This window comes from Lichenostomus cassidix, chromosome Z, assembly GCF_008360975.1.
Source record: "Lichenostomus cassidix isolate B80296 chromosome Z, HeHo_3.0, whole genome shotgun sequence".
In the NCBI taxonomy this organism is placed as follows: Eukaryota; Metazoa; Chordata; class Aves; order Passeriformes; family Meliphagidae; genus Lichenostomus; species Lichenostomus cassidix.
In genome coordinates, this window is record NC_139511.1 from 34,515,691 (window position 1) to 34,530,346 (window position 14,656).

A 14,656-nucleotide genomic window follows, 5' to 3' on the forward strand; every position below is an offset into this window, starting at 1 on the left:
CGGAAGTGTTTTTGGTAACAGCAAAACATGTTAAATCATATGGCATTGAAATATGATTCTAAGGAGCAGAAACATTAATTTTGAATGGATAAGACATCTAACTTTCCCAGGATCTGGTAATCTCGCTTTACAGCTTTTGCTTTCAGTCTGCTTACTGAAAACATTGAAATCAGGTTTGTTTGTAAGAATTTGGCAGAGCAGGTATTTAGTACAGCAGTCTGTACGCATATGTTAAACTTGTAAGTGACTATAGTTGAATAAGAGAGGTAAGCTAAAGTTAGCCACAGTACACTTCCAGTGTATTAATTAGGGTGCTTACAGAACCATGCATTTACTAATGTCTGGACTTATGCCAGAGTTGGATTGACGAGTGAAGAATTTACTAATTAGGAGGAACTATTCCCCAGTCAACAAACCTGTGAAATCCTTTACTTATTTTAATTCTTCTGTCTAATATAATGTATTTGAGGCCTAGATTCCAGGACTTCACAAAATTCTGGAAAGTCTAGTGTTTGATCCTTAGTCAATTTTTTCTCTTTTTGCACTCCGTGAAAGTCTGACCTTCACCATGGGAATCTCATTATGCTGTCCCATGATCTCAAGTCGTCGGGCTTGCTCAAATGGTCTTTGTAGTTACTGCAGTGTACATATGTCCTGTACATGATGAATATATTCTATAAAGCAATAAGTGTTCTATTAAATCTATTTCAGAGAGCAGTTATGTTACCCAAAACTCTCTCTTAGGACAGTCCAAATTAGAGGGCAACTTGGGCTTGAATACTAGCTCTAAGTCACTTGATAGAGGCTAAAATATTGTTCCTATGTGGAGCTAGACTGTATTTTGATGATTTTAAAGAAGATTTTGCAGTCTGTTTTACTTCTATATTCAATCAAATGCATCTTGAAAAAAGGTATACTGTCTTTTTTTTTTTTTAATATTCACTGGGGTTTAATAGATTTGAAATAAAATGTCAGAACCATAGAAAACTAGACTGTCGGGCAAATTGTGTACATTTTCAGTTATCTACAACTTCTGTGTTTAATTTCAAATACATTTTCAATTCTATTCCTTTCTTATATTGTAGTTAAAGTGAGCCTTGGAAAGGTAGATACAGACATATTAATTGTTTTTCTTCTGTCACAGGGTTTTTTGTCCTTTCTCAGTGCTCCACTAATAGGTGCTCTCTCAGATGCTTGGGGAAGAAAATCTTTTCTTCTTCTTACAGTTTTCTTCACCTGTGTCCCAATTCCATTAATGCGAATAAGCCCATGGTAAGTGGTACAAACTGCAGTATAGAGCTTGTCAGGAGAGCAGATATTCAGTCTGATGAGTAGTTTGGGGAAGTGGGAGAGGAACAGTAAGACAAGAGCAAAACAGCTTTCCTTTCAAGACGTGATTGCATTATTCTGGATCTTCTCTGTTCAGGATGTGTTCAGATTGTGTGTCCTAAAAGTAGAAATAATGGAATGTGAACTACATTCATATGAGTAAAACAGTACTTGAAGAATTTGATAATCCTGTCTAACTCTGTTTTCAGCTCAGCTGTTAATTTTTTCTGTTGATGACTGACAGTAATAAATGTGTTTTTGAAGCTAAATGAACCTCAACATTTATTTGCCACAGAAAAGTATAATTGTTTCAACTGATATCTTTTAACTCTTTGATTAGGACTTTGAAACCAAGTCAGTACTGCTCAGTTATGGTCAGTTTAATTTCAGTTTCATTTACGTTAATTGTGAAACTTGGAAGAATTACATAATAACTTTGTGTACACTGAATGAACTCAGAGTTAATCTTCCACAGCATTATATATATGATAGTGTATTCCTTAACTGGCTGAGATGATGACTTCTAAGATAGTTAATTTTTCATGACTTTAACTCAAGAGTGTAAAAATGTATAGGTACCATGTCATCAAGGGGACACTTCTTTTAGGCTAGTATAAAATAAACAGAAGAATATAAAACATTAAAATTCTGTTTTCCAGTATTTAAGTGAGACTGCACAATCATTCGTCTCCAGTAAAGTTCTGTTAGTTCTTGAGAAGCACTCCTCTTAGACTTAAACACCAACTTGCTTATTAGTAAGACAAAAAGCATGGCATCTTAGCTAAAACTTTCTAATTGTTGCCTTTAAATTATTAGGTGGTACTTCGCTATGATATCAGTGTCTGGAGTCTTTTCTGTTACCTTTTCTGTAATATTTGCCTATGTCGCTGATGTAACGCAGGAACATGAAAGAACTACTGCCTATGGACTGGTAAGATCTGCTCAGCTCGGGAAAAAGGATAGATTATGGTCTTCAGACTGAACCTGTGCTTTGATTTACAGATTGTTTCCTGATTAAAGAGGTTGGTAAAGGAATAAACCATGGCTCAAGACAGTGTTAGAATTCAGGCAGTGAACAAAGTGCTATGTTGCTCATGGGAACAGCATAGATGCGTGACAACTTGTGTAGAGAGCATGTGTAAGAAAGAATGTCTTTTAAGTTTTGCAGACAAAGCATTAAATGTTGTTAAAAACAATGCAAATTCAAAGTAATTGAATCTGCCAATAGTTTTCTATCACCTGTAAGTTGCACTTCTAGTTCATGTGACTTCTTTATAGTATAGAGTGGCTTTTGCTAAAGTTGGAGCGGTGAGGAAGGATGAAAATACATAAAGCAGTATTAGTAACTTAGTTATGACCCTTCTTAATTATCAAAAGACGAGGAAAATGCTTTAGTTAGTACAAACTAGTCCTTTCAGTGGTAGTGTAATTCCTGCTTAGTTTGCTTTACTAATATCTATATTAGTTTAGGTTTTGGAGGTCTATTGTTAGATGTCCTTAGCCTTTGAACTTCTTTTAGGCAGGCGTTTCAATGTACTGAGAACTTTCTCAGTCAAATCACTTAAAATTCATAATTAGAAAACAAAATAAAGATTTTAGTCTATTTAAAAGTAAGAGCCTATTTCCTTCAAGCCAAACATGATCTTTGACTGCAAATCCTGTCTAGTGTGGTGTGCTGTGCTGTTGAGAAGGCTGTAGAAACTTTATTTGGGACCCATGTTTACTGCCATAAATGGTGGGTGGTTTTATTTTTCTTGATTTGTGGGGTTTTTTGATGGTTTTTTTGTTTTTCTTTTTTTATTTTTTGTGTGTGGTTTTTTTTTTTTTTTTTTTTTTGGTTGGTTGGTTTGGGTTTTTTTACTTGAATTTTTTACTTGTGTGTTTTTTAAACCACACTTCTGGGGAGGGGTGGTGGTGGTAAGCAAGTTACTTCATTTTTCTGAAATGGCAGAATAGCCACTCTGATGAGTTTGTAAACTGTTGTTGTGCATAGGTATCTGCCACCTTTGCAGCAAGTTTGGTAACTAGTCCTGCCATTGGAGCATACCTGTCTGCCAGCTATGGAGACAGTGTGGTTGTGCTGGTGGCCACATTAGTGGCTGTTGTGGACATCTGCTTCATCCTGTTAGCTGTACCAGAATCTCTGCCGGAAAAGATAAGACCTGCTTCGTGGGGATCTTCTATATCGTGGGAACAGGCAGACCCTTTTGCAGTAAGATGCACTTCAATAAGTAATTGTTATATATTTTATGATTAATAAGTAATAATTACTAGCTGCAGTTTGTGAGCTTGAGAAGTCTTTAGCCTTATTGTTGGCTTGACTGTTCAGTATACTATAGTCCCTGTTCTCTACTTTTGTACAAAAAGATCTAACTACATTTTAAAAAACAAAATCAAACCCAACTTTGTGGATTAAATAATTCTTGATTTGAAAATAATGTTTGGTGTGTAATCCAAATAATGTAATGTTTGGTGTGTAATCCAAAGTTTCAGTACTGCACTTTTCTAACTTACATGCTCTATTTTATTGCAAAGGGAAATGCTGAATTCTTACACCACAAAAGCCAATATTTTAAGGTTTTACCTGTTCCGTTTGTAATTGTACTTTTGGCAGTATCTCTCCACGTTCTTGATTTCCACTTTTGGTTATGTATGATTTCTTTCTAATAGAGAACATATCTGTAAAGCCTGATTTTTTTACAGGCATATATAGGAAGACCTAAAACATGCTGTACAGTCTTTGTAGTAACTTGTTCACTTACTCACACTTTTTCAGTTAATTTATGTTTCTGTTACACCTTGGTATCTTAAGAAAGGAAAGAGTGATTGTTCTTCATAAGATCCATCCTTCTGGGAACTGGTTGTGAACACTGAGAGATGAATGTCATGCTTGAAAGACTGCAGTTACAGAATTTGTTTTCCACAATTTATTTGTTCCTTAAAGTAATGAATATCATCAATGAATATGTGTAAGAAATGTATATTATTTGCTAGCATCTTTCAAAACAAATTACTATTATGGAGATCCATTAGAAGATATTACTCATTTCCCTTACTATTATGTAACACTGTTTTCGGGGAATAGGTGTGATTTGGCATTGAACAGTAATTTCAAAAATCTTAATGGAAGCTTTGTAGAAGAATTGGATCCCCAAAACTGTATATAATGAGATTGTTTGTGACCTAAGGTACAGTTTAACAGTTTCTGTATGTAATTGTTTTGATGTGTATGCATGGGCAAAAATGGATTTTAAAGAAGGCAGTCTACCTTCTTTTTTCTTTTTTGAGCAAATGTTTCAACACTTGCTTTGTTTTACAGTCTCTGAAGAAGGTTAGAAAAGATCCTACAGTTCTTCCGATCTGTGTTACAGTGTTTCTCTCATACCTGCCTGAGGCTGGCCAGTATTCTAGTTTCTTTCTCTACTTGAGACAGGTAAATGTTGATGTCTTCATATCTTACTAAGAATATTTAAATAAGTATTCCCTGTGACCTCTTTCTTGTTATAGACTTTGCTCAGAGACCTGCTTTCTGGTGAAGTAAAGCTTTAAAATTAAAGGCAGGGTGCTTTGCTAACATTTGACTCCTGATGCATAAACCCTGTAATATCTTAAGGACGTGTTAACCCGAAGCAGACCTGCGTTCTAATTCAGTAGAGCAGTTTCTGGGTCTGTCTTGGAGATGGGATCTTGCCTGTTGAAGATCTGTTGTGTTAGGGAGGGACAGAGAACTTCAGTTTCCAGATCCATGACTTCCTCTGCCTCCTTTTTGTAAAGGCAGTTTTTTTATTTTTTCTTTGTAGTTTCCTTGTCAAAAGTCAAGTTAAGGATTATTCTTGAAAGTGAACACTTCCTCTATGGGTCCTATGTGGATCTGGAGTATAAACAGGGATGAGTGTTTTCTTTAAGAAGATACCGCACTGCTGCTAATTGTCCTGGATTGTGTTTGGCATTTGTTTTATGCAATTTATGCTTCTCTACAGGTTATAGGCTTTGGATCTGCTAGCATTGCAGCATTTATAGCTGTAGTGGGCATTCTGTCTATCATAGCTCAGGTAAGCTTTTTTCTTTATAATGCTTCATTTAAGCTTGTTTAAAAATTTTTTACATGCTCTAATATGCCAGTGTATCTTGCATTCACTAAAGGCTGTATTTATGATACAGTCTGCCTAAATGTCTTGCTTTGTATCAGCTTACCTTAGAAGTATTGGATCTGGACATCAGAAAACTAAACTAAAATTTGCAAAACCTGGATCACTAAATTCACTGGAACTCTGACTTAAAATTCTTAAAATGATGCAGGGAATTCGTTACTTAATGCAAAGCCTTCTGAAAGGGAAATGCTTTATTTTAAATAAAAATCATACCACTTGCACCTATTCAATTGGCTTGTGCTATCAAACTCTCATACAAGCAATGCTTGTATTGACCTGGTCTTTCCAGGATTACTTAGGCTCGGCTTGGAGGCTGGGAACCTGTGAGGCCTTGGTATCTTATTGTCATGTGTATTAATTTGCAACAATGAGCTGATTTTTCAGTGGATCCTTTGTCTGTTGTAAATCAAAGAGTTTTTATGTTGTGATCTTTGGTATCTTCATAGGTATAGCTTGTCTTCCTATTTCGATAACAAGAAGAGGAATGGCATATAGAGTATGTTGTAACCTTGTTGCTAGTCATAGCAGAATGAAGGTCTTTCTGTTTTGATGTAAACAATGCATTCTTCAATGTTTACCTGTTTTGCTGGCGTCAGTTGTGACCTTCATTATCAATTCAAGTCATTATTTTAATCCTTGCTCTGTGGCTTGTTCTGAGGCTGTTGTGTGCACTCATATTTGCCAGTCATACTTTATACAGGCCAGTATTTTTGCTAGAACTCTCTAAGATGGCTTCCCTTCTGTTTTATAATTTTCAGTGTTAAAATAAGGAAGCTCTACTGATTTTTGAGCTCTGTGAAGAGTACAGCTTACTGAAATAATCTTTGCTTATTGACATAATCTCTGCTTAATAAATACTGATTTGTGTTGGCATGTTGGATATCTCATGCCAGATAAGAACTGATCACATGAAGGTAGAATTACTGTATTTTTTTCTACTTAGCATTCAAACTAAAAAAGAGAAATGAGAAAGCTAGGGTGGGGGGTTGACCATGGCTGGATGCCAAGTGCCCACCAAGCTGCTGCAGCACTCCCCTTCCCAGCCAGAGAAGAGATATTAAGGTAAAAGCCACTCTTGGGTGGATAAGGCAGTTTACTAAAGCAAAGGCAAAAGTTTAGGTGTGCGCAAGCAAAGAGGGGGAAAAAAAAAAAAAAAAGATTTATTCTCTGCTTCTGATCAGCAAGCAGTGTTGAGCCACTTCCCAGGAAGCAGGGCTTCAGCACACGTAGCGATTGCCCTGGAAGGCAAACACCAGAAATAACAAATGCCCCATTCCTCCTCCTTTCCTTAGCTTTTATATCTGAGCTGATGTCATATGGAATGAATTATCCGGTTGGTCAGTTTGGGTCAGCTGGCTGAATTGTGTCCTTTCCCATAATTCTGCTCATTCCCAGTGTACTGATGTGGGGGGAATATTGAGAGACAGCACTGGTGCTCTGCCAGTGCTGCTCAGCAGTAGCCAAAGCACTGCTGTGCTATCAACACCTTTCCAGCTACAGACCTGTGAGGGCTGCTGTGGGGAAATTAACTCCATCTCAGCCAGACCCAATACAATCAGGAAGAGAGACAAGACGAGAGAGGAAGTGTATTCTGCTCTGTAGTCCTGGTTCCTTTTCTCTGTATTTCTACTGAAGCATTGCTGAGTTTCTCCTTTTAAGCAAAAACGTGTGCTCTGTTAACTGAGTCAAGTGGTCCATGTGGTCTTTGCTTTACGAGAAAGTGTCTGCTTCTTGCCATGGGTGTCTTGCTGTTATGTCTGAATTGGGATATCCTTCCCCCTCAGCGGTAACACTTCTAGCAAATAAAAATACTGATCTTTGGTTAGGGTTACCTTAATGTGCAAATGAAAAGGGCATATCACTGGTGTAAAGAGTCAGTAGAAAATGTAATTAATGGCATTTGCCTTGGCCAAATTTTACTGTACGTGATGAAGGTGACAAAGTAGCAGGATTTACTTTTTAGTTTTAAATGTAAATTTGCATAATAATTCAGCTGACTTAAAGAGTTTACTTTTTTCTGAGCTAACAGTCTTCTTTTCTATAGTACATACAGATATTGGAAAATTCAAGTCATGTGCAGCCTGTACTGTCTTAGCTTGGTACCAGTTTTTGTTTTGTGGAACTCTCTAGTGTATAATAAAATAAGTTTGTAGAGGTGAAAACGAAAGCCTGTATACATTGGAAATAGATGCAGTCATCTAATGTACATCGAGAAGCATATGTATTGCTTCTCTATGTCCTGAAGTAGTAACCCTTTAAGAGTTAAGAATATCTTAACTCTGTACATTAAATGTTGAAATGACTCATCAGTATTTTGGACATAATACAGGGGAAGTAAAGGACAAATTGTATGAATTTCCTCGTAATTTGAAAAATCTTCTGAATTACTTTGCAATTCAGAAGAAATTACTTTAACAATCTGACTTTTTAAAACAAGTTTTGGTTGAACCAATTTCTCTTGCAGACTGTGTTTCTCAGTATCTTGATGAGATCTATAGGGAGCAAAAACACTGTGCTCCTTGGCCTTGGCTTTCAAATCTTTCAGCTGGCGTGGTATGGTTTTGGCTCTCAGTCTTGGTAAGCATACATTTTGGTATGTACATACCTGTTAAGGCATGGAAAGGTTTTTTTCCAAGAAATTCTACTATTGAATTCTGTTGTCTTGAGTATTTAAGTGTTCTGTGAATTAAGCATTCCCATTTTCATTACACTACCAAAATGTGCTCTGTATTTTGCATATAGATAGATATGATAGAATTTTCTGTACATACAGTGTAAGTTACAGACTAACAGCCTATTTGAAGAGGGAGTCTTCGCAGCATTTTGGTCCCCTGAGTGTTAAGTCTGTGAATGTGGTTAAAACTTTTTCTTAAACTCACAAGCTAATAAGTAGTATGTTCTCTCTGGTAATTCCACTAGATCCATTTTATCGGTTAGGTACTGGACCTATACTGGTTTTTGTTTTTCTAACATACTCCCTTACTCTAACTGTATTTGGTCTTAAAAACTACCTAGAGTTTCTTCTGTTGGAAAAACTGTATGTAGAGAAAACTAGAACCATAAACTAGAACAACTTTATCAAGTTTGTCCTACTGAGAGGACAGAGCACTTGTTTATCAGAGCACTTTCTAGTCAGTTGGAGAGGCTGGAGAGTTACCTTACTGGGACACCCTGGGGAATTGTTCCTTTGTACAGCGTTTGGAGAGGAAAGCCCACCTCACTCCTTTTCCTCTCTTTCTCTCTGCTAGGATAGAGTCAAATCAATTGTGCTTCTGTTGCAACAAGTTCAGAATAATATGTAGGAGGGGAGTAGGAAGATACCTAGAAACTGGAAATTATCTGGTTATTTTAATTAGAGTATTTTGAATGGACATTATGTGTTAAATAAGGGTGCCCTTGCAGCCCTTTTGGGAGGGTGGGGAATAATTGTAAGAGCAGTCTCATTTTTAATTTGAATTATGTATTTAACACAGGATGATGTGGGCAGCAGGAGCTGTTGCAGCAATGTCAAGCATTACATTCCCAGCAATTAGTGCTCTGGTTTCACGAAATGCAGAGGCAGATCAGCAAGGTGAGTATTGGATGAATTGCTGTTTATACATCAGACTGCTTTGTTGTTTAGAAAGTAGAAGCGTTATCTAAGTGCATTTTTCAAGTTACCTTGGTGAGTTTTCACTTGGCAGTATCTGTACTGTCTAAGTCTGCCAGTCTATGTAGAGGAGCAAGAAACTGCACAAATTCATCATATTTGTGCTGTAAAATACATAATTTCTGATGAGCTACTTATTTTCTTATGTCTGTAAAAGTACTATAAAAGCAACAAAAACTTGCTTTTTGCCCTCTTTTATTATATGCAATATTCTCTTAAGTAGACAGTGAGGATCAATGTAACAATACTACCTTTTTAATTGCACATTTTACCAGGTGGAAATAAATGTGTACAAGAAGCTTTATTTTTTGTAGAAAAATTGGCCCTATTTGATACAATACTTCAGATTTTCAAGGAATAGAAAAGGAAGCCAAAGTAACCAGTTGATCTGAGAAGACAGCAAATCTACTGGTTTTGATGTGAAGAGCAATATAAAGTCAGAAATTACACCTCCTTTAAAGTGAAATGAGAAGTCACCACAAATTAAAACACTGGTATATAAGTACAGAATTCAGTGTTCTCTTTTAAAAAATGCTATACATGTAAACTGTAAGTATCAGTAATACTTTGGCATTGTATCACATGAAGTTAGGGAAGTGCAGTTAATCTGAGAAGTACAAGGGAGGTGGTGTTCCAGGAGGTAGATTTCTGTTGAGTTTGAAAGGTGCAAAAGACAATATTTTGCATGGGTTTTTTAAATTATTCCCCTCTCCCCCATTTTTTTAAGAGACAGCATTTAAAAGATTTTTAAAGACTTGTTTTCTATCAGAAAATGAATAGCTTCGTTAAGGTGACAGAAGCCACTGGACTTTGATTTTACGTAGAGGAAACTGGTGTTAATAGCTGAGGGTTTCAAGACTGAGATTTTGCCACCTAGTGGCACAAAGATTTTAAACTTTCATGTCATCAACCTATGATGTAAAAACTTGGACAGCTATCTTTTTGCGGGTTTTCTTTCCTCCCATTTTACAGGTTACTGCCTTAAGAAGGAAACAGACTATTAATATTGTAAAATAGTATTTTTTAGACTCAATATGTAGAGTTAATTCATCAAAACTTTTTGCACTGTTTGTCATAATCACTTAATGAAATTGAAACAGAAATATACCTATAGTGCTTTGATTAATGGAGCTTTTAGAAGAATCCAGTGTAAAACTGCAGACAGTCAAGTATTGTGAATTTACTGCTGTACACTTAATTTGCTGCCCTGAGCAAGTTACTTGGTATTTAAATAAATCCTGGTCACAGTTTGTGCCTATTTTCCCAATCACAGTCCTTAACGCTTAGATACATTACTCTAAATTTCACTTGAAAATAAATTAAATGGGTACCACACTTAAGGTCTGCTGTGTTTGCTATCTTCATTGTAGACTTTGGGTGAGACTGAAAGAACTCTTAATATAAAACATTAAAACTGCACATAAATTTCATGTGTCATATTCACAAACATAATGATTCCAGCAATCTGCAGGTATAGTGACAGAACTGTGACAATGCAGAGGATTATGTTAATCTGACACATTGGTCTTCAATGTATTTCTTACATCTTGGAATGTAAAAATAATTGTGAAATTATCTATTTTGGGATTGTTGTTAGAGTACACTCAGAACTCTTGGTTTCCAAGCATTTCTTTCTTGCTCAAAAAGAAAAAATCCTACTCTTATTGGTTTTTTTTTTTCTCATTAGGTGTTGTCCAAGGAATAATAACCGGAGTAAGAGGGCTGTGCAATGGCCTGGGACCAGCACTGTACGGCTTTATTTTCTTTCTCTTCCATGTGGAACTCAATGAATTGCTACCTGATAACACTTCCGAAAAAAAAGCCAATCAAAATCCCAGTGGTGAGGTAAGTTCAAAATTTGGTGTGCAGTTTGCAGTGTAGAACTTGTAAGGCCAGAAATCATCTTCTTTTTGGCTGATATAAAATCTTTATATCTTATTGTTTAACTACATAATTCTTACTTTTCAGTTCTCTTAAATTATTAAGATAGCTCATAATTTAAATGTGATAGTAAATATTTAGATTTGCGCTAGTAGCAGCATTGGTTTCAGTATTGTAACAGTACCAGGTAACTTCTTTTGATGTAAATTTACTGGAACTAAAGTTTGAGTGAGGTTGCATCGCTATAATTATCCCCAGGAAGCCCTTACAGTAAACAGTGCAGTCATAGGCAGTGTTGGAGAATAATAATAACACTTGGCAATGCCATGAGCAAGGACAGCTTTTGAAAGATTTTTACTCCCTTCAGTGAAACCACAGTAGTGTAATACTCATAAATAATAGCTGCTCAGATGAATTAGCTGTTATACTAAAATTGGATGTGTTAGTTTGTGGAAGTTCATTACTTCTTTAAGTACTTGTGTGTGTAGCACCTCTTGAAGATTTATCACTAAGATACATTTTTAATCTGTTTATATGCTTTATATGTACAGACCATCAGCTGAAAATTTAAGCCTCTGATTGTAACAAGAATTGAGGCAAGGGAAATATCCTGTTACTTTATACTTAATGTCAGCTACTTTCCTGCTTCCTGCATTTAATTTGATAATAAAAACACTGGACTGACAATTTTCATCTTCTGATTTTTTTTTTTCTAATTTTAGTTTACACAGATACAGAAAAGTTGTTAAAATTTTCTTTAAAAGCTGGTTTCCTGACATTTTTCTTTTGTAGAGGTTTGTCATCAAATATGGCTGATTTAAAATTGATCCTAAAACTTTTCTGGTGTTGGTTTTTTATTGGCGCTATGAAATGTGGGTAAATTGTGTTTTTAAATTTTAAAATAAACTGCTTAGAAGGAAGAGAGAATAACTCCAAATACTAAGTTATCAACAACGTGTCTCTGCAATGAGAATGGTATGTACTACATAGTCTGCTGTTACTTTGCTCACTCATATATTGTTGTTTGGGATGCTTGTTTATTCGGCTGACTTTATTCTAGGGTGTCTCAGCCATGGAAAAGTGAAACTGGGATTTATTGAGCATTTGTACTTCTGGATGTTGAAACCTTATTCTATTACTCTTCAGAGGAGTCTTGTTGATTTAACAGGCATGTTCCCTAAAGCAAAAAAAAAAATACAAACAAAAAAGCATCAGTCAACATCTGTTTCATTTGCTAGGCAATCCTATTGTCAATTGACAATTTTATGTTTCTGGTTTTTAGATCAGTGTGGAGATCAGGTACAGAATTCATGGGGATTGTAGATTGAGAAAATTCACTTTGCAGTGCACATATGAACCTGTTGGCAAAAATTGTATAACCATCATAAATATCTCTCATGATCTCCTGCCTTAGTGCTGTAGTTCATAATGCAAAAGTCAATGTCTGAAACTTCATGAATTCTTTATTATGCTTGTTTTCCTCTAGAGAACGATTGTTCCTGGTCCACCTTTCCTGGTTGGAGCGTGCATTGTTCTTCTGGCTTTTCTAGTCGCCTTATGTATTCCTGAAAGCAAAGCCAGCAGCACCAAAAAACACAGCAACAGCATCAGCAGTAGTCTGAGTAACAACCCAGACCACAGTAATGAAGAGGACATTGAACCATTGCTGCGCGATAGCAGTGTATGAAGGCTAAATTCTGAGGGGACTATGGAACAAATTCATGCACTGAATTGTGGCTCTGGAAGCTTGGTGGGAGGTACAGAGTATCTTGCCTTTGAGAGGAAGGCAGCTGTGACAGAAGGTCACTTGTATTATACTTGAGGTTGATATACTTGCAGGAGTGGTGTTTTAGGACAGCAGGTCACAAGTTGGTGTGATTCTACCCAATACTGGACTGCAAATGCTGTGTCAAATTCCAATATCGGATAGACAGCTGAATGTACAGACAATTTTTTTTAAAGTTTGAATGTTCAGTTCCCAATATTACAAGATAATGCAAAATAAATAGGTTTGAGCCAGAACAATTTCAGCCATTACTATTATAGGTTGTTTTGCATTTCTTACGCCTTTTGTCTGCATATATGCCACATGTAGTCTTCGTGGTATGGGAGGCACTGATCTCTGCATAGTTCAGGTAACTGAAATAATGGTTACCAATGAAATATTCAAATACTATTTACTAACAAGAAGTCCAGTATTTACCAGAAAGCAGTAATTAAACTGAGATGGCAGAATTTTGAGTGTGTGTGATCACACATGACAGTAGTTATCCATAAGTGAAGGTCATACAGAAACCCTAAACCCACATTCTGGAATAATCAGTTTTGTGCAGTTGAATGAAATCCAGATGGCATCAGGTCAGATGAGAGCTATGTCTCATTAATGTTTTGCTTATAAAAAAAAATTAATTTTAAGATGAGTAGTGTCAGAAATACAGACACTTCTGACTTCTGAGTGTGTGGCAGAGTAGTTTACATCATGAAATATATGTATGTACTGCATTTTGTCACTTTATCTGCCATATAAACTGGTTTTTCCTGTTAATTCCTTTCATCCCTGCCTTAACTGCTTCTTAGTGTTCAGTTATTAATCATATTTAGCCTTCATATCACTGTCTTACCTGCTAAAAATCATGGGTATATTCATATCAAATTTTCTTTCTAGAAGATTCAAAGAAGTTATGAATGATTACAAATGTGCTAATTTTTAGAGACATTTTATGAAGAATACACAGATTTATATGTATTTTGCTGCAATGTAAATGGACTATTAAACCCAACTTTGAGGTACTCCTATGAATGTTTTATATGTATGCAATATATGTAGATATTTGTAAGGAGTTCTAATTTTTCCAGATGGAATGCTGTGTAAATCATGTATTTATAAATGTAATGAGGGTACAGACAGTTATACAGTTTTTTAAAAGGATTGTGTATTGACTGAACAAATTTTAAAAATATATATTTTGAAACTTGTTCCACATTGAACACAGATAAGAAACCTTTTGTACTATGCAGTCTGGTTTTTAAGTTAATAAGCTTCCTAATGCATAATAAATATAAATATTAAGCTTTCTAGGTTTCATGAGTAAGTGTGTGTTCTTCCAAGTTCACTGTTTTGCCTTCGCTGCTTCAGAACGGAAGTGGCTTAATCCTAGTGCTGGATAACAGTACCTGAATTCCTGTTCTGTTGTGTTGTGTCTGTGTCATCAAGCATGGTGAAAAGTCTGCTTTGCTTAGAAATTCCTTTGGTGTCTGACATGGTGTCCACTGGGATAGAGAAGTGGAAAATGCAAGCACAAAAAACCCCCGAGATTAGTTTCTGATCTGAACAGTACTACAGAATTAAGATGCTTTTTCTGACAAGGCGTAGGTGGGTTTTTTTCTTTGAATTTCTTGGAATTCAAGCCTGGGCTTTTATGCTGGGTATTCTTTTATGCTGCAGGCCAGACTGCAGTTGAGTAGGTTTTGTGTGATCCCAGGGTAGAATGTCTTAAAATTGATATATGGAACTAAATACATATGTTAGTGTTAAAAGTAGCAATTGTGAAATTTAGTACTGCTAATAGTATTACAGCAATGGATCAGATTTTTAAAGTAGAATCTCAGAATCACAGAATGGTTGGAAGGGACCTTTAATGATCAT

At 35.9% G+C, this 14,656-nt stretch overlaps 1 protein-coding gene across 1 annotated transcript in view; it reads left to right on the forward strand.

Moving 5' to 3' along the window:
• Positions 1 to 14,088, forward strand: part of SLC71A2 (solute carrier family 71 member 2) — a 30,349-nt gene extending 16,261 nt beyond the window's left edge. The window contains exons 4-12 of the mRNA XM_085043419.1: positions 1,145 to 1,272; positions 2,146 to 2,260; positions 3,323 to 3,541; positions 4,649 to 4,762; positions 5,310 to 5,381; positions 7,945 to 8,057; positions 8,954 to 9,051; positions 10,817 to 10,974; positions 12,497 to 14,088. Of these exons, the coding sequence (XP_084899545.1) occupies positions 1,145 to 1,272; positions 2,146 to 2,260; positions 3,323 to 3,541; positions 4,649 to 4,762; positions 5,310 to 5,381; positions 7,945 to 8,057; positions 8,954 to 9,051; positions 10,817 to 10,974; positions 12,497 to 12,697 (1,218 nt within the window). The 3' untranslated portion in view covers positions 12,698 to 14,088. The remainder of the gene's footprint in view (positions 1 to 1,144; positions 1,273 to 2,145; positions 2,261 to 3,322; positions 3,542 to 4,648; positions 4,763 to 5,309; positions 5,382 to 7,944; positions 8,058 to 8,953; positions 9,052 to 10,816; positions 10,975 to 12,496) is intronic.
• Positions 14,089 to 14,656: the final 568 nt, after the last annotated feature.